General features: G+C 36.6%; 1 protein-coding gene and 1 pseudogene across 1 annotated transcript in view; one reads left to right on the forward strand and one right to left on the reverse strand.

The window, feature by feature from the left end:
* Positions 1 to 3,082: 3,082 nt before the first annotated feature.
* The window catches only part of TERB1 (telomere repeat binding bouquet formation protein 1), a 93,485-nt gene continuing 77,291 nt past the window's right edge, over positions 3,083 to 19,276 (reverse strand). The window contains exons 12-17 of the mRNA XM_037815596.1: positions 17,755 to 18,104; positions 16,252 to 16,316; positions 15,855 to 15,950; positions 6,877 to 7,026; positions 6,507 to 6,569; positions 3,083 to 3,416 (exon numbers count right to left, since the gene is read on the reverse strand). Of these exons, the coding sequence (XP_037671524.1) occupies positions 3,229 to 3,416; positions 6,507 to 6,569; positions 6,877 to 7,026; positions 15,855 to 15,950; positions 16,252 to 16,316; positions 17,755 to 18,104 (912 nt within the window). The 3' untranslated portion in view covers positions 3,083 to 3,228. The remainder of the gene's footprint in view (positions 3,417 to 6,506; positions 6,570 to 6,876; positions 7,027 to 15,854; positions 15,951 to 16,251; positions 16,317 to 17,754; positions 18,105 to 19,276) is intronic.
* LOC119518452 lies at positions 9,310 to 10,721 on the forward strand (annotated as a pseudogene).

The following is a 19,276-nucleotide window of genomic DNA, read 5'->3' on the forward strand; positions in this document are numbered from 1 at the left end:
ACAGAAGATGGAGTTTGGAAACCAAAGTCCTGTTCATCACCCCAGGTGAAATTCTCCAATAACTGTGATCAGTTGGAAAAGGAAAAGATAGCACCAGATTCTTCTTTGTAGGAATACCGGATAGGAGGATACTGCAGATTTCAGCAGGGCATTTGACAATCCACATCCTAGACAAAAAAGCCAAATGTAGGCTAGATGATAGCATTGAGGCTTGTTAGAGACCAGACCCAGAGGGGACTGATGAGTGACCACCATGGGAAGCCACTCAGTGTCTGGATCTGCCCCAACCTGCCCCCTGGACCCAGCCAATTCAGGGTGAGTGACTTGGATGAGAACCTAGCAGCATGCTCACAGAAGTTGTGGATGAACTGAATCAGGAAAGGATGCTTAATACAGTGGATGACAAATTTGACAAGGACTACTAAAGTCCTGTAGCGGGGTTAAAAATAAAACCCCATAAGAACAAGATAGATTATAATTATTTACAAAGAATTCCAGAGAGTCAACTATATTTATAATTTGAGAGTCGGTCATGCAGGATGCCAAGAAGCATCTTAGGTAGGGTCCATAAAAATCCACTGGGCCTAGTGTGCCAGTTTGGATGTATTATGTCCCCCAAAATGCCACGTTCTTTAATGCTGTCTTGTGGGGACAGAGATATTAGTGTTTATTTGGTTGGGATCTTTGGATTCAGTTGTTTCCATGGAGATGTGCCCCACCCAACTGTGGGTAATACCCGTGATTAGATTATTTCCATGGAAGTGTGGCCCCAACCATTCAGCGTAGGTCTTAAGTTTACTGGAGTCCTTTAAAAAACACTGGCACAGGCCCAGATGCTGCTGCAGCTAAGAGAGACATTTTGGAGAATGTCATTTGGAAACACAACCAGGGAGCAAAGGAAGAAGACACCAGCCTCTTGCCTTCCCAGACAACAGAGGTGTTCCAGATACCATTGGCCATTCTTCTGTGAAGGTACCCTATTATTGACGCCTTAGCTTGGACACTTTTATGACCTTAAGACTGCATCTTTGTAACCAAATAAATCCCCTTTATAAAAGACAATCCATTTCTGGTATTTTGCATAAGGGCAGCATTGGCAAACCAGAACAGATTTAAAAGTAGCTGATACCCGACTCTCCTCTATGCTGTCACACCATACTTAGGGTCATATTTCTCTCTGGACACATTTTACAAACAGATAAAGAAGTATCCAGTGGTCAGTGACTAGGTTCATGAAAGGACATGACACTGTTCTGATGAAGCATGAAGTCACTGGGGCTCATCAGCTTGAAGGATAAAGGACTTAGAGGAAGCAGAGGGGAAAGCCATAGGCACTTATCTTTAATTTTCTCTAGGGCTGAGGTGTGGAAAAGGGATGCAACTTTTGTGATTCTGCAGAAGGTGCTCCAGGGAGGCACATTTCATTTTAGCATAAGACAGAATATTAATCGCCCTAGTAAGTAATGAATTCCAGGTTTCTGAGGATATATACAAAACTAAAGATAGCCATCAGTGTCTAGATTGTTGTACAGCAGTTCATGCCTCTGGCAGGGAACTCTGAAGTCAGTTCCAACCCTAATGGTCTGTGATTATCAAAATCATTTTTATTCCCTATTGACTTGACCAGTTCTGAATTCCTAAAGTCCAACGGTTTTCTAATAAGTTGTCATTTTTTCTGCCTTCCTTTGATGTTGTCTTCATTCATCTTCTTACCAAATCTCTCCCAAGTCTCTTCATTTGAGAAAATAAAAGCAGCTCATATTAACCAAAATTTACCCAAGGGTTAAGAAGAAATTTCAATAATATCCTAGAAAGCGGTAGAGGTAATTTTAAACATGGTGTCAGTGACAGACAGAAAACATAATATCGAAACTACTTGGGGCTGCTTCTATAAGCATAGTTTGATTTTTCTATTTTATATATAAATTCTAGTCAATAAAAGAACTGTTACTTACGACCCACTTAACATGGAAAATATTTGTAAATCATATTTGAACAATGCTGAAAGACAATTTTTCATTATATAAACCAATAAGGCTAAAGCAACAAATTGTTTTCCCCATGTGACCTAAAACAGGTATAAGATTTCATAAATCTTAAGAAGTACAACTCAAAATAACCCAGACTATTTAAATCATCTCCATAGTTCTCAGTAAATACTGACAAATAATGTACAAGATTCATTCACAATTTGAAGCAGTTTTCCTAATTGTAAATTATTTGTTTGCTGAACAGAAATTTTGGATTCAAATGGAATTTTGTGCTCATGCCAAAATCCTCTGGAATTTTCACTGTGGATCAGAAACAAGTTTAACAAAAATTGTGCTTTATCCAAGTAGAAATAGTTATGATCTGAAGAGTTCAAAGAATACATGCTTGTAGGGAAGTGCCCCCTGGGCCTGTAGAATCTACTACAATGACACGAAGCAGTGAAGCAATGTCTACAGGAGCACAGCTACGCTTTCAGGGCCTGATGCTTGATCACTTTCCCATAGCTGCAGCCTTGATAAGCATAATGGAAGCTGCAACAGCATCCTTTGTGGATCATGATGGAATATAAAATGAACAAGAGAAACAGAACATTGAGACCTAAAAATCTGGTTTTCCAATAGAAGAAAACTAACTTAAACATAAACAACAAAAAATTGTTTTAAATTTTGAAAAAGCTACGGTAAATAAACATATACCAAAAAGGAGTGACCATAAAATGTAGAAGTATTCTAAGCAACTGCACAAATAGCATTTGGAAGAGAAAACATTTTAATTAACAAAATGTCAAATGTTGCTTTAGTTTGTGGGAATCTCAATTGAACAGCTTGGAAACTATTCTGTCTTTCTAAGTTCTGGGGAAAGACTTTGGCACTGGATAAAAATACTAAAATCCAAACTTCTCACAAAGTATTCATTGCAATATGTCAGATAATGTTCAAAGGCTATTTTTTTTCTCTGAGCTCTATTCTTTGAGCTTAAGGAAAAATAACAGCATATTCCAAAACAAATGTTTGACCTTATGAAGGAATTTTGTCTTAATAATCTGCACATTGGAAATGTACTCATTTTTTAAATGATTGTAATGATTTGATGATTTCCAGAACAAAAACTTTAATTAAAGCATTATCCTATTTCCACGTTCCCTGAGAGTTTAGAAGAGTATTTAAGATATTTGTATCTTTCAAAGCACTGTATTTTAAGAGTCCAAAATGAAAACTGACAAGTCTTTTTTTCCAATCAAGGCACTGCACACTTGTGGTGTTTGGACAGCCTGTGGTATTTTTGAGCAAGGTCCACAGCTCTCCGTTCTTGCTGAAAGGGGAAAGACCACAAAATTGAATTCCAGTGATTTCCCATTTTCTTAACTCCACTGAGAAGGTAATTTACTTCTTCTTCAGTAAAGTTTTTACGAATTCTTCTTTTCTCTGTAATTAACAAGAATTGTAGAATATATTAATACTTGCTGGAAAAAGGGTCTTCTTGAGATCTGAATAAGTGCTTAACTTATTCTAAGGATATGCACTATAAGAGTGAGAAAATATCATTCCTGGATTACTTATCATATGGAAATCTACTTCAATTAAAAAAAATTGAGTGCTCACTATTCTAGTACTATCACTGTGTCTTCTTCAATAATTGAAACTTAACCCTATTGTAATAATACTTGCAACATCTTTCAATCAAAAAAACACAAATGTTTATAAACATTCCATTGTTAATTCTCTCAACATTCCTATAAGGACAGTTAACAAATAGCTTACCTATCTTACAGATACAGTCTTCCCAAAGGGCTCCATAACTTCATAGAATAAAAAGAATAGCAATATTTGTTACTTTAAATATCAGGTTGGATTAGTATTTTTAAATCCTTTTAAAGAATAAGGATATTTTGAAATTCACCTTAGCATGTTAATTACCTATATGGGGTACTCTTGATCAAAACTCAAAAAACATAGGCTGCATAATGGGAATGAAGTTTTAAAACTTCATGGTTTTAGGGATACTTCTAACAACAGAAAGAATGTATAGTTGGTATTTGTAAACAAGATATTTTCTGGTGACGATTACTAGGAAACAGTTTCCTTTAAACTTCTTCATTCATTGTTAGTTCATGTTAATGTTGGCAGATTCCGGTGAGGAGTTTTTTTGTATTTCCACTTAAGGCTGCTCTTCAGCAGGACCGGAAGTAGTTGTGCTGGGACACCCTTAGAAAACCCTGCCCTTGCAGGCCAAGACTTTTGGCTATTTGTCCACCTCTCCTAAGATATGAGATCTCCATAGCTCAAACCTTTTAAAACGGAAGAGAAAATCTTACCAGCAGAAGGCTGAGAAATCAATGTAGATAATGTCTGATTGTTACTTAATGGTATTACTTAATGGTATTATTAAGAGGATGCAAGATCCCTGAGGGCAGAAGTTTTGTCTGTTTTGCTCACTGCTATATCCCCAGTACCTAGAGTCTGTGATCAATAAGTATAGTCTGTGATCAATAAGTTTTTGTTGAGTTTTAAAAAGTTATCAATTCTAAAACTATTTCAAAACTTATCAGTAAAGTTACTCCTTCTTTGGGGGTCTACTGGAAAACTGTGATAATCCAAGAAATAGAGGGCTTCAATTTTTCTTACTAAATGATTTGAACTCCTTATAATTAGGACAAGAGAGGCTATTATACCTTTTGTAATACTGGGATGTTGGAGTTGTTCATGTAGAGCCAATACCTGCAGCTGCCATCTCAATGATTCCTATACTAACATCTGTGCACAATTCCTCCAAGGTTTCTGCAGCAGAATACTGGGCAGCCTGGGAAGAGGAGACAACTCCCTGTACCCCAAGGCTCCCCTCAGTGGCTTCTTTAGTGCTCCTCTTAATGTTGGCTGGGCGTCAGGGAAAAGAAAAGGGAAAAACAGACAAGAGGATTGAGTTCTAGAGACTTATTCTTTAAACTCTCTCAAGATATCAATCCACCTTGAAAGAGAGCCTTGGGGAAATCTTCAAAAACTTAGATGCCGCAATGATCTCTTCTCAAAAGAATGGTCTCAAATTTGAATGAAACCTACAATCAAAGGAATGACGGTAAATATCTCAAATATGAAAGGAAAATTTATCAAGAGGGAAAAAATAACAATATGCCAATCATCCCTGGCCAGCTTGTGAAAGAGATATAAAACCAACTGAATCACTACCTTCTCAAGATGCCTTTCTAAATTCTTTTTAAAAAAAAAAAAAAAAGGCCAAATTAACTGGCTTTAGCTGAAGCAAGTCTAATTTACAAAAAGGTTAGATGGTATTTATGAGCTGTATGTCATTAAACAATATTTAGGATACCTCTGTATAATCAATATATAGCCATAATTATGCCCATTTCAAGGCACTCTACAGATTATTTTTCTATGTAAAATAATTGTAGAATATTTTTGGTTGTTATATATTTGCTTTTAAGAATGTTGTTTAAAAAACTCTTACTAATTTGATTCCAAGTCCTTGTCAAGAACCAGATTTCCAGGTACAACATGTTCCTATGGAAAATTACCCATTTTCTAACAGTTTCTAAAGAAAATATTGCTTCAAAAAGTAGGTTCCCCTGTAATGGTACTTTACTTATTTTTAATTTGCATGCATAATTTATAGACTTAGCTATAAAAAGTAAATTTGATATTTTGTTCATGGTTTTGGCAGTGAGAATAGTCGAATAAATGTATGTGGCAAAATGCATCCTGGATGTGCCAAGCCCAAATGCCTCTGCAATAAATAACAGAATGGCTCTGTAGATGTTACTTGTAGATAACAAGTAATGTACTAAACTGCTCACTTTTACTCTGCAGGTATTAACTCCAAACAAACAGAAGAAAATGGTAATGTTCTTTAAGTGTCTGCAATAAATTTGGAAAGGTGATAAAACTGAAATGTTAACCCTGTAGTTAAATAAAAATTCCTGTAAATTGCCTTATCACATAAGAAATATTTTGATTTTTAAGCAGGGCTTTAAGGTTTATACCATTTGTCTCTATGACCTTGATTGTCTGAAATGCTGTAGTTATGAGCAAAAACCTCTCTGCAAAATCTTTCTGAAGCATTGTGCATGGGAGAGTAATTTTGTTCTTAAAATAGAAATGTGATTCAGAAGATAGGACAGGGGCTTTTGGAGAAAGGACTGCATATGAACCTAATCTCTGCCATTTACCAACTCATGCCTTAGCATGGGAAAGAACTAATACCTGCCTTACAATGTTGTTATTAAAAGTGAAGGAAATAATATCTATTAAACACCTAACACATATCAGGTGCATAATAATTGTTAGATTCCTCCTGCTCTTTGCCCTTCTGGCAGGGAATGGGTGAGCAAGCAGCATGAGGGAGAGAAAAGCCTCTTTCCTTAGGAGGTAAGACCCTCATCAGAGCAATGGGTTATCATTTAAGAGCCATTAATGATGAGACTGAAAATGATCAATCAGCTGTTCTCTTCTTTCTCAAGAATATATGAAATTAATGTTTATTTAAAAATCAAATATATTCACTTATTTCTCCATGTGTAGTAGATTCATTACTGAGTCGTCTTCTACGTGGGGTCAGCAGAATTTCTGAAAAATATGGAAAACATTTAGCATACTTAGAGTATCAATCTGAGTCACAGCACATCTATTCCATTAGTATGATATTTCCTTTTTTCCCCCTTCTAGTGGGAATCCTTTCGTGGACTAGGAAGAATTTTTAAACCACCAGAAACTAAATCTACTCCCTGGGTACATCTTAATCACTTATTGTTCATACACAGATTTTCTTTTCAACATTATTTCACCCTCTAAGCATTTAATATACTTAATGCTTTGGATGGTAATTCAGAAGTTATAATCATAATTACAGTTTTAAAGCTGCTGAATTAATTACTTTTGTTACAGATAAGTGATTTCCTTAGTTCACTTTTATATCTGTCTTCAGCTTCCACAATGATTTTGTGACGATCACATTGGTATGGGCAAGAGTGCAAGAGCTTGCTAAAATTTCGGCTATTCAGGGATATTCCTACTGCTATGCAACCTAAAAGAAAACAAATTAAAGTGATGTATAGATGTTACAAAATCTAATATCTAATAACATATATGAAAGCAAATATCTTTATGATGATAACAAGTCAAATCAGGAACTTAATTATAAATACCACAAGAAGCTCAAAGTCATGTGAGGGCATAAAAAAACAAAAACAATGAGGATAGAGGTATGAACAGAGAGTTATGGCAACATAGAGAGAAGCATCTAGCTTGGTCTGGTTTGAAGCAGGAGTCACTGTTAGGGAAGAGGGCCAAAAGAAGTTGACACTTAAGCCCAGTCGTCGTCTTTTTCATTTCTTTTTTTTTTTTACTTTTTATTATGGAGATTTTCAAACACATAAGAATAAAGGGCAGAATACTACGAAACCCGGTATTTGCATTAAAGCATCATTTGCCACCTGTAAATATTTAATATACATCCCTAATGGATAAGAGATCAAAGACAATACCATTATCACAACTAAGAAAATTATGCTTAATATCATCTAATATCCAGTCAACTGTTCAGATTTCCCCATTTTTTCAAGTTGATTTGAGTCATGACCCAACAAGATCCATCACTATATTTGGTTGATAAGTCTCCTGAGTTTCTGCAGGTTCTCCTCCCTTCTTTCCTTGCATTTATTTGTTGAAGACACTGGCCATTTATATTATAGAGTTTCCCAAAGTCTGCTTTCCTGATTGTGTCCTAGTTTTGTCCTTTAAGATGTTCCTGTATGCCTGTAAACTAGCAATTATATCTAGATGATTGATAAAACTCAGGTTTGATTTGACAAGAATTCCTCATAGGTAGTGTTGTGTACTTCCTATTGCATCATATTAAGAAGTACATAATGTCTGCCTTCCTCTCTTATTTTAATGTTAAGATTCATCAGGAGTTTTAGGTAATGTCAGTCATATCTATCCATTATAGGTTCTCCATCAGCCTGTCACCTAGTAGTATTATTGGTTCATTTTTAAAGGACTTGGAGGAGATACCCAGGCCAATAGATGGCTGTGTTGAGGACATTTCAAGTACAGTGAACATGTGCAAAATCACAGAAGTGAGAAAAAGCATGGTATGTTCAGAGAACCATAGGTACTCTGGTGTGGCTGGAGTATAGGATATGAAAGGATAGTGGAGAATGAGAAGGAAAAAAGTTGAGACTGGGGAGGGTTTCAGAAAATCACACCAAGAAGGATTCTGAAAGCCATGCTTAGGAATTTTAACTATCTTCAAAGCAATGGGGAGGAATTAAAGGATATTTATTAAGCAGGAAAGTGACATGACTTCAGTTGGCTTGTAAAAAGCTCAGATGAAGGCAAGAGGATTCATTAATTGGTAACCACAACAATCCAGAAAATAAATGAAGGCATTCTGAAACAAGGCAAGGAAAGTGGAGATATTTTTGAGGTAAAACTGGCAGGATTTGGAGAATAAACACTTGGATAAGGAGAAAGTTTAGGATAATTCTCAAGTAACCTGGCAGCTGATAGGGTGCTGAAGTTTGGAATGAGCCTGGCACATTCCTGGCAGACACAAAGGTGAACAAATGTGCAATAAAATTTAACATGTAGAAAAAGGACAAAATTCCACACAATTTTGAAAGTCAGCGGGTTTGATTCAGTGGGCTACAGGAAGGTATTGAGGGTTCTTGCGCATGGTGACATGATAAAAAGCACATATTAGGAAGAGAAGTTAACAGCAATATGCATATTATAGTTATGGTGTGTGGGGGGGGTGGACTTGAGACTAAAAGATTACTAAAAAGTTAGGTGCTGGGTTAATTTAGTCATGACACAAAAAGAACTTAGGTGAAAAAGGAAGAAGCACCAAATTAGATTGGCTAAAAATAAGAGATGTTAGGAGAGGGAATAGTTATAGATGATTCGAGGTTTGAAGTCTGGGAGAACAGAAGAATGGTGGCAACACTGCCAGAAATATGGTGGCTGTGGGGAGAGCGATTTAAGAGAATAAAGATGCTGTGTTTTAGATACGCTGAGTTTGAGGTAACAAGATATCTAAGTGGGTATGTCCTGGCTGCAGATGGAAATGGAAGAATGAAGCTATATATAGCCCAAGACAGAAGCCAAATACAGAAATACAGCTTTGAAAGTCATCAGCAAAATGAGAGTTGATACCATGAAATGTTGAGACAGAGTTGAATAAGTGCTGGGCAGGAGAAGAAAGATAAAGTAATACAGGCAATAAAATAGAGTGGTTATTAAAATGGAAACTTATTGAAGGGTCCCATATTGAACCCGAGTTGGAGGAGGCGAGTCCGGTCTCAAAATGGAGGTAAAACCGCCGCCCGGTCGCCCCCAGCCCGACTCCGGCCGCCGCCGCCACCGGGGGGAGGAGGGCCATGATCCAAAGGAAACCAGAACAGTTGAGAAAACTGTTTATTGGTGGTTTGAGCTTTGAAACTACGGATGATAGTTTAAGAGAACATTTTGAAAAATGGGGCACACGCACAGATTGTGTGGTGATGAGAGACCCCCAAACAAAACGTTCCAGAGGCTTTGGTTTTGTGACTTACTCTTGTGTGGAGGAGGTGGATGCAGCAATGTGTGCTCGACCACACAAGGTTGATGGGCGTGTAGTGGAACCAAAGAGAGCTGTTTCTAGAGAGGATTCTGTAAAGCCTGGTGCCCATCTAACAGTGAAGAAAATTTTTGTTGGTGGTATTAAAGAAGATACAGAAGAATATAATTTGAGAGACTACTTTGAAAAGTATGGCAAGATTGAAACCATAGAAGTTATGGAAGACAGGCAGAGTGGAAAAAAGAGAGGATTTGCTTTTGTAACTTTTGATGATCATGATACAGTTGATAAAATTGTTGTTCAGAAATACCACACTATTAACGGGGCATAATTGTGAAGTGAAAAAGGCCCTTTCTAAACAAGAGATGCAGTCTGCTGGATCACAAAGAGGTCGTGGAGGTGGATCTGGCAACTTTATGGGCCGTGGAGGGAACTTTGGAGGTGGTGGGGGGAACTTTGGCCGTGGTGGAAACTTTGGTGGAAGAGGAGGCTATGGTGGAGGTGGCAGCAGAGGTAGTTATGGAGGAGGTGATGGTGGTTATAATGGATTTGGAGGTGATGGTGGCAACTATGGCGGTGGTCCTGGTTATAGTAGTAGAGGGGGCTATGGTGGTGGACCAGGATATGGAAACCAAGGTGGTGGATATGGTGGTAGTGGTGGAGGAGGATATGATGGTTACAATGAAGGAGGAAATTTTGGCGGCAGTAACTATGGTGGTGGTGGGAACTATAACGATTTTGGAAATTATAGTGGACAACAGCAGTCAAATTATGGACCCATGAAAGGGGGCAGTTTTGGTGGTGGAAGAAGCTCGGGCAGTCCCTATGGTGGTGGTTATGGATCTGGTGGTGGAAGTGGTGGATATGGTAGCAGAAGGTTCTAAAAACTCAACAGAAAATGGCTACAGTTCTTAGCAGGAGAGAGAGCGAGGAGTTGTCAGGAAAGCTGCAGGTTACTTTGAGACAGTCGTCCCAAATGCATTAGAGGAACTGTAAAAATCTGCCACAGAAGGAACGATGATCCATAGTCAGAAAAGTTACTGCAGCTTAAACAGGAAACCCTTCTTGTTCAGGACTGTCATAGCCACAGTTTGCAAAAAGTGCAGCTATTGATTAATGCAATGTAGTGTCAATTAGATATACATTCCTGAGGTCTTTTATCTGTTGTAGCTTTGTCTTTTTCTTTTTCTTTTCATTACATCAGGTATATTGCCCTGTAAATTGTGGTAGTGGTACCAGGAATAAAAAATTAAGGAATTTTTAACTTTTCAAAAAAAAAAAAAACAAAAACAAAAACAAAAAACTTATTGAAGTAAGGACTGAGCTCTATTCATCTTTGTATCCTAGTACCTGCCACAGAATAAGCACTCCATAAATGTTTGTGAAACAACTAAATGGTTGCTGAGGAAGAAATGAACTAGGAAAGAACCATCTCAAACAAACTGTTAACAGTTACAGAGTATCTACTCCACCAAAAGAAATACTTTAGACCAGAATTTCCCAAACTTTCTCAGTTCATGGCACCCTGAGGGTCTGGCAAATTTTTATGGAATTCCTAGGCCAAAAGAAAGACCTAACAGTTCTGTTAGGTCCCAACCAACTTAAGTGTTTACATTCTAACACTTTAGTAGCCATTTGAAAAAATAATACCCACAAAGTGAAAAAGAAAATAAAATGCATTGCATTCTTATTAATTGAAATTACTTCCTAGTGGAATGTGTGCCCGTCATACAGCACAACTTCTCAAACTTTGGAATCAGATTTGACACTTGCCACTCTCATTTCCTGTTCTACATTGATTTTCATGCTGTTCTTGCTTTTTATCACAACCATTGAAAACCCAGCTTCATAAAGATATGACATCATAAGAAGGAATGTGAAAAGAATGAAAGAGGACCCCTACCTCACCCCCTACACAAAAATTAACTCAAAATGGACCAAAGATCTCAATATAAAAGAAAGTACCATAAAACTCCTAGAAGATAATGTAGGAAAACATCTTCAAGACCTTGTATTAGGAGGCCACTTCCTAGACTTTACACCCAAAGCACAAGCAACAAAAGAGAAAATAGATAAATGGGAACTCCTCAAGCTTAGAAGTTTCTGCACCTCAAAGGAATTTCTCAAAAAGGTAAAGAGGCAGCCAACTCAATGGGAAAAAATTTTTGGAAACCATGTATCTGACAAAAGACTGATATCTTGCATATACAAAGAAATCCTACAACTCAATGACAATAGTACAGACAGCCCAATTATAAAATGGGCAAAAGATATGAAAAGACAGTTCTCTGAAGAGGAAATACAAATGGCCAAGAAACACATGAAAAAATGTTCAGCTTCACTAGCTATTAGAGAGATGCAAATTAAGACCACAATGAGATACCATCTAACACCGGTTAGAATGGCTGCCATTAAACAAACAGGAAACTACAAATGCTGGAGGGGATGTGGAGAAATTGGAACACTTATTCATTGTTGGTGGGACTGTATAATGGTTCAGCCACTCTGGAAGTCAGTCTGGCAGTTCCTTAGAAAACTAGATATAGAGCTACCATTCGATCCAGCGATTGCAATTCTCGGTATATACCCGGAAGATCGGAAAGCAGTGACACGAACAGATATCTGCACGCCAATGTTCACAGCAGCATTATTCACAATTGCCAAGAGATGGAAACAACCCAAATGTCCTTCAACAGATGAGTGGATAAATAAAATGTGGTATATACACACGATGGAATACTACGCGGCAGTAAGAAGGAACGATTTGGTGAAACATATGACAACATGGATGAACCTTGAAGACATAATGCTGAGCGAAATAAGCCAGGCACAAAAAGAGAAATATTATATGCTACCACTAATGTGAACTTTGAAAAATGTTAAACAAATGGTTTATAATGTAGAATGTAGGGGAACTAGCAGTAGAGAGCAATTAAGGAAGGGGGAACAATAATCCAAGAAGAACAGATAAGCTATTTAACGTTCTGGGGATGCCCAGAAATGACTATGGTCTGTTAATTTCTGATGGATGTAGTAGGAACAAGTTCACTGAAATGTTGCTATATTATGTAACTTTCTTGGGGTAAAGTAGGAACATGTTGGAAGTTAAGCAGTTATCTTAGGTTAGTTGTCTTTTTCTTACTCCCTTGTTATGGTCTCTTTGAAATGTTCTTTTATTGTATGTTTTTTTTTCTTTTTAACTTTTTTTTTCATACAGTTGATTTAAAAAAGAAGGGAAAGTTAAAAAAAGAAAAAGAAAAGAAAAAAGACAAACAAGGAAAAAAAAAAAAAAAGATGTAGTGCCCCCTTGAGGAGCCTGTGGAGAATGCAGGGGTATTCGCCTACCCCACCTCCATGGTTGCTAACATGACCACAGACATAGGGGACTGGTGGTTTGATGGGTTGAGCCCTCTACCATAAGTTTTACCCTTGGGAAGACGGTTGCTGCAAAGGAGAGGCTAGGCCTCCCTATATTTGTGCCTAAGAGTCTCCTCCTGAATGCCTCTTTGTTGCTCAGATGTGGCCCTCTCTCTCTGGCTAAGCCAACTTGAAAGGTGAAAGCACTGCCCTCCCCCCTACGTGGGACCAGACACCCAGGGGAGTGAATCTCCCTGGCAACGTGGAATATGACTCCCGGAGAGGAATGTAGACCCGGCATCGTGGGATGGAGAACATCTTCTTGACCAAAAGGGGGATGTGAAAGGAAATGAAATAAGCTTCAGTGGCAGAGAGATTCCAAAACGAGCCGAGAGATCACTCTGGTGGGCACTCTTACGCACACTTTAGACAACCTTTTTTAGGTTCTAAAGAATTGGGGTAGCTGGTGGTGGATACCTGAAACTATTAAACTACAACCCAGAACCCATGAATCTCGAAGACAGTTGCATAAAAATGTAGCTTATGAGGGGTGACAATGGGATTGGGAATGCCATAAGGACCAAACTCCACTTTGTCTAGTTTATGGATGGATGTGTAGAAAAGTAGGGGAAGGAAACAAACAGACAAAGGTACCCAGTGTTCTTTTTTACTTCAATTGCTCTTTTTCACTCTAATTATTATTCTTGTTATTTTTGTGTGTGTGCTAATGAAGGTGTCAGGGATTGATTTAGGTGATGAATGTACAACTATGTAATGGTACTGTAAACAATCGAAAGTACAATTTGTTTTGTATGACTGCGTGGTATGTGAATATATCTCAATAAAATGATGATAAAAAAAAAAAAAAAAAAGAAGGAATGTGGCATGATCTAAAGTTGACACTGTCAACTACCTTAGGCTAGCAGCTGAAGCTGTGTCCAACAGATGTTGACGTTGTTCTGTTTCCCTCATAAAATTTAAAATGTTGTTTAGTGCCTCCTGTGAGTTTGCTGCAGTATCCAAACTGCCTAAGTGGACATTTTGGGACTATGGTTTTAGGCTACTGAGACTAGAAGATTTCAAGGAGTGGTAATCAATAGTGTAGAGATATTAAAGATTATAAGAATTTTTTTAAGTTATTGGTTTTGATGGGAAAAATAAGCTTCAGGTAACCCCTAACATTAAAGTTTAGTAGAATGTCAATAAAAGAAGCCAGATTGCAGGGGTTAAATAGGGAATGAATAGAAACGGGAACAAGAACAGGAATCTGGCAAGAATGAATGAGTACTTGAAGGGATGGCAAATCACACAAAGTATAGGGTTTGTGTTTTTTTTTTTTAAGATAAGGAGAACTGAGCATAGTTTCAGGCAAGACAAAAGGAGCTAATTAATAGACTGAAGGAAAAGACTTAGCAATTATTCAAATGGAAGGAAAAAAAAGACAATGGGATTCAGAATATGGCTATATATATCAAAAATAGAGTAATAAAGATAAACTCTTCATCTAAAACTGAAGAATAGTGATGTTTTGAGCCCAATATGGAGTAGCCTCAATTTTCTCCTTAGAGTGGGGTACAACAGTAACAGCGAACAAAGGGGAAATACCAGGGTGTGAAGGAGGTGGTAAAGGGATGGAATAACTACTGTGAAACATATAGGAGGACACTGCAGAAAAAAATAAATAATGGGGTTTGATGGTTTAGGTTTATGTGTCAACTTGGCCAGGTGATGGTGCCCAGGTATCTGGTCAAATAAGCACTGGCCTAACCGTTACTGCAAGGACATTTGTGGCTGGTTAATAAACCAGAAGTTTTATTAAATCTTCAGTCAATTTACTGCATCTGTGGCTGATTACATCAATGAAGGATGTGTCTTCCACAATGAGAGAATTCAATCAGCTGAATTTAATCCAATCAGTTGAAGACTTTTAAGGGAGAAGAGAGAGAACCTTCACTTCTTCTTCAGCTAGCCAGCATCTCCTGAAGAGTTCATCAAACTACCTTCATCAAAGTTTCCAGTTCGCTGCCTGCCTTACGGAATTTGTACTCATGCATCCCCACAGTTGCACGAGATACTTTTATAAAATATTGTATTTATAGCTATCTCCTATTGGTTCTGTTAGAGAACCCTCACTAATACAGCTTGATACCAGAAGTAGGGTAGTTCTTAAGAAAGAGAATCTTAAAATGGGCTTTTACAATTGGTTTTCTACTCTGATTAGATTCAAAGGCACTAATGACTCCATTTCCAATAATCAAGATGGCACTGAACAATCCATGGCGTGAGATGGCAATGGAGATATGCAAAATATAACCTTTTGATTCTCCTAATCATACTCTTGTAAGAGGCAAGACTCTGGGTGACAGTGTTTTTGACCAGAATTTTGTGGAATTAAGAGGTATAATGATGTTGCCTGGTTGTTCTTAGATACGCTAGATAAAATCATAAGAGAAAGGGACGAGCTAAAAGCTTCAAATTTGAAATTTAAACACCTTATGACACGGGGCATAGAACACAAAAACATATTTATTATAAATATAAAAATAGATAGTATTTAATAAATGCCTATAATGTTCATAGCACAATTCAGAATACGTACCTATTTATTGGCTCTCTAAAAATATAAAAAAAGGTTTCTTTTACTCAGTAAGGTTAAACCTATAGATGGTATTAACTATGACAACAAGAGAATAATAAAGTAATAATTTTAAAAGGTATTTACTGTGTAGATTCATACAAATACTGGGAGCTCAGTCTGATGCAAATTTATATTTCTTCAGGTAGAAGGTATTAGTATTTATGCTTTAACATGGCCCAGAGCATTATTTCTCCAAAGGAAATGAATTTTAATCACATAGATAGAACTATTGCAATTCTAGTTACCTAATATATGAAGTTTTAATTATGAAACAACTGTGATTTAAATGTATATTTACCTGCACACCTATATTTCAACATTTTGGAACAATTATCAGTTGCTAGAAAACTGATGACTTCTTTATTAATTATGTCTGAACACAATGTAAATGGATCTGGAAAAAATTGCAAAACAAAAGATTTTTTAATTCACAAAAAGGACCTAACATTTTGAAGACTGATTAATTCTCAAAATTTTCATCAACTTTAGCTCTGTACTACATATCTAGTCATCCTAATCGATAAACAGAAAGGTTCTGGATAGCAATAAAAGGTGATTGAGGATTAACATCAGAAAGAAAGTCTAAGGAGTCGCTTATACATTACAGGGCAGATAAACTAATGTACATTTTCAGTTTAATCTGTCACCTAAAAATCTGTTTTCTTGAAAAGCCAAAGAAACATTTTTAATCATACCTGTTACTGGTAACTGCTGCTTTTTATTTTTGACAGTGAGAACTGGATGTTTAAAAACATGGTCACTAAAAGAAAACAGACACCAGATTACTAAAAGTAAACATACTGTTTGGTGTGTGGCCAAATGTTTATGTGAGCAGTGGTGTAATTCTGGGTGTTCAGCAGACAAAAGGAGCTAGAGCCAGGATTTGCCAAAATCTACCAAATTCCTCCAAAGTAGGGTCTGCAATTTTTATAACTTGTTTCTAGAACTGTAGTTAAACAAGACTTCAGAAGCAATAGTATTGATGCCAGCAGAAATATGGAAGAAAAAAATCATAAAAGAAGAAAGTAGGAGGGAGTGAGGGCAAAAAGGAGAGAATAAAATCAGTGGGAGAAAAGAAACATGGGATGCAGGATAGCAAAGCATTGACAATAATGATTTAAGGACCTGAATTTTTAAAATCCTTCATGACTCTCAAAACATCTGCATGTTTGAACCCTGTGCTCCTAGATGAGTATATGAAAATTCTGACTATGCTGTCACATGGTAATAGATAATGCAGAAAAAGGCAAGAGCTGGAGACTGGAAAACAGATATAACTATAGTTACAGATATCTGTCCATATGTATACATTGGTAGGAGAAACTTCCTAGAAGAAAAGAAACTGAGAATATTAATAACTCAATTGATATCAGTATTAAAATATTAAAAAATCAGTTGAGGAAGAAATAAGGCTAATCCTAAAAGAGGAAGAAGGATATGGGTGGAACGCTTGGGTCAGAGGGAAAGACGACTGGCACAAGAGTTTATTTCATTATTTCCCAATTCCATACCCCTTAGAAATCACACTAAAATTAACATCAGGAATGATCCTGCAAAGGAAAAAAAAGGGTAGTGGTGGTATAATCCATCTTACTGATACTTAGTTTACCCTTGACCCTGCAACCTTCTCAGAAAATAGCAACATCTTCCTCAGTTTTACAAAGCACAGCAACCATCAGGTCCAGCCCCATAGGCAACTAGTAAGGGGAAAAGGGTTATGTGTTGGAGGTAAGCGGCAGAGTACACATGAAAGGCAAGGCCAAGCCAGATTTTCATCATACCTTACACTGCTCATGAGTCTACTCCCATCATCATATTAAACTTACAGACTGGTTTTTGCTATATTGCTGATGGATTATCAATGCATGTATTATGACTCTAGATATAGGGTGTCAGTGTAGGTTTACTTTTCTTAGTATCCTTTCTGAAATTCAAATCTAATCTTGTCACTCAACTTAAAATCCTCAATGGCTCCCTATCTTCTGTGAGTTAAAACTGAAATTTCTGAGTATGATATGCAAGGCCCTAGATGAAGTGGCCCCTACTTTCCCATCCAAAGTCCTTTCTTATCATTTCCTACTCTGGAATCTTCCCAAGACCATGTTTTATTATTTCTATATCCCCAGTGCTTAACAGTGGCACATAGCAGTGCACAGTAAGTGCTTGCTGAGTAAAAAAATAAAAGTTAGAAACAATACCTTGATGGAGACGCAAAATTCTTTTTTTCAAAAGTTGTTTCTTCATGTAAGTTTTGGTTGCAGCTTGAACTGGCTTTATAGAAAATCTTATTCTGCACACTCTCCCTATAACAGGCATTAACTGGATTTGCACTCTTTAGCAGGGTCTTTAGTTGATCATCATATGTACATGCTTTATTCATGACTCCATGAGACTTATAATTCTGAGGCTGACTAGACTGACTTTTATCCTTATCTTCTACTTTGGTATCTCCACTGATACTCTGTGTATGAAGGTACTTCAATGTATTCTGGATATTTATGTTCATTGATGAAATACTATTCTTATGTTCTCCTTTTCCTATTTTTTCCTATAATGTAAAAATGACAAGTAAATATTCCATTTGCTTCATCATCCAATTTATATGCAGAAAAGTTTATAATTGTCAATAGAACACGTATGTTAAAGGGGGCAGTTCACGAAAAGGGAGTCTAGACAATAAATAATATTGGGACAATTCAGTAGGCACCTAAGGGAAAAAATAAATTGGATCCATATCTCACAATTTATACAAAGATAAAGTAAAAATAAACCAAATATTTACATATTAAAAATAGAATTATATATGCTCTAAAAGAAACCATGATATTTCAACATACTCATGGGGAGAAAGATCTTTCCAAGTATTACCAATATAACAATCAGTGAAATAAAAAACTAATGTATTTGACTATGTAAAATTTTTTTTCGTAAGTTCTGCTGGAGACCAAGACAGAGGAGAAAAAAAAAAAAAACCACAAGCAACACAAGCAATACCAAAATGACAATCAGAACACCCAGAAAGAATATTTAAAAATCATATCTTAGACAACAGGATAATTTTTTCCAATACTTTTTATAAAAAGCTACTAAAAAGCATTATAAGAAATATCAACAATAGCATAGAAAACAGGCAAAGGAGACTGACAGACAGTTCAAAGAAAAGGAACTATAAATAGCTCTTAAACATATGAAAAAAATGTCCCACCCTAGTTCTAATAAGAAAAATGAATATTCAAACTATAATGATATCTTTCTTCATCTATCACATTGGCAATGGTGAAAAGGGTGTAGGGAAACAGGCTCATACATTGCAGATGGGGGTATAAATTGGTACATCTTCTATGGAGAAACAACTTGTCAGTTATCTTTCATAATTTAAAGTGCACAAGACTATTTAAAATCCTACAGAAACACTTTACATGTGTAAAATGTTAAGGCATTAACTGTAACATTGCTTGTAACAGCTAAATGTTGGAAATAACCATACTGTTCATCAGAAAGGAGGTAGCACATCCAATGGAATGGTCTTCTGTAAAAAACACACACACAAAAAAAAAAAACAAAAAGGATAAAGAGGGCTTCTAGGTCAATATGATGGATTTAACCCCAATATTTATTTTTGATAAAATAAACACTGTTTTTAAAAAGGTATAAACCCACAAGGACAAAGAATTAGAAGAAGAAATAATGGCAAGAAAATCTTGGAAACTAGAGAAAAGA

The sequence above is a fragment of the Choloepus didactylus genome, chromosome 22, assembly GCF_015220235.1.
Source record: "Choloepus didactylus isolate mChoDid1 chromosome 22, mChoDid1.pri, whole genome shotgun sequence".
NCBI lineage: Eukaryota > Metazoa > Chordata > Mammalia > Pilosa > Megalonychidae > Choloepus > Choloepus didactylus.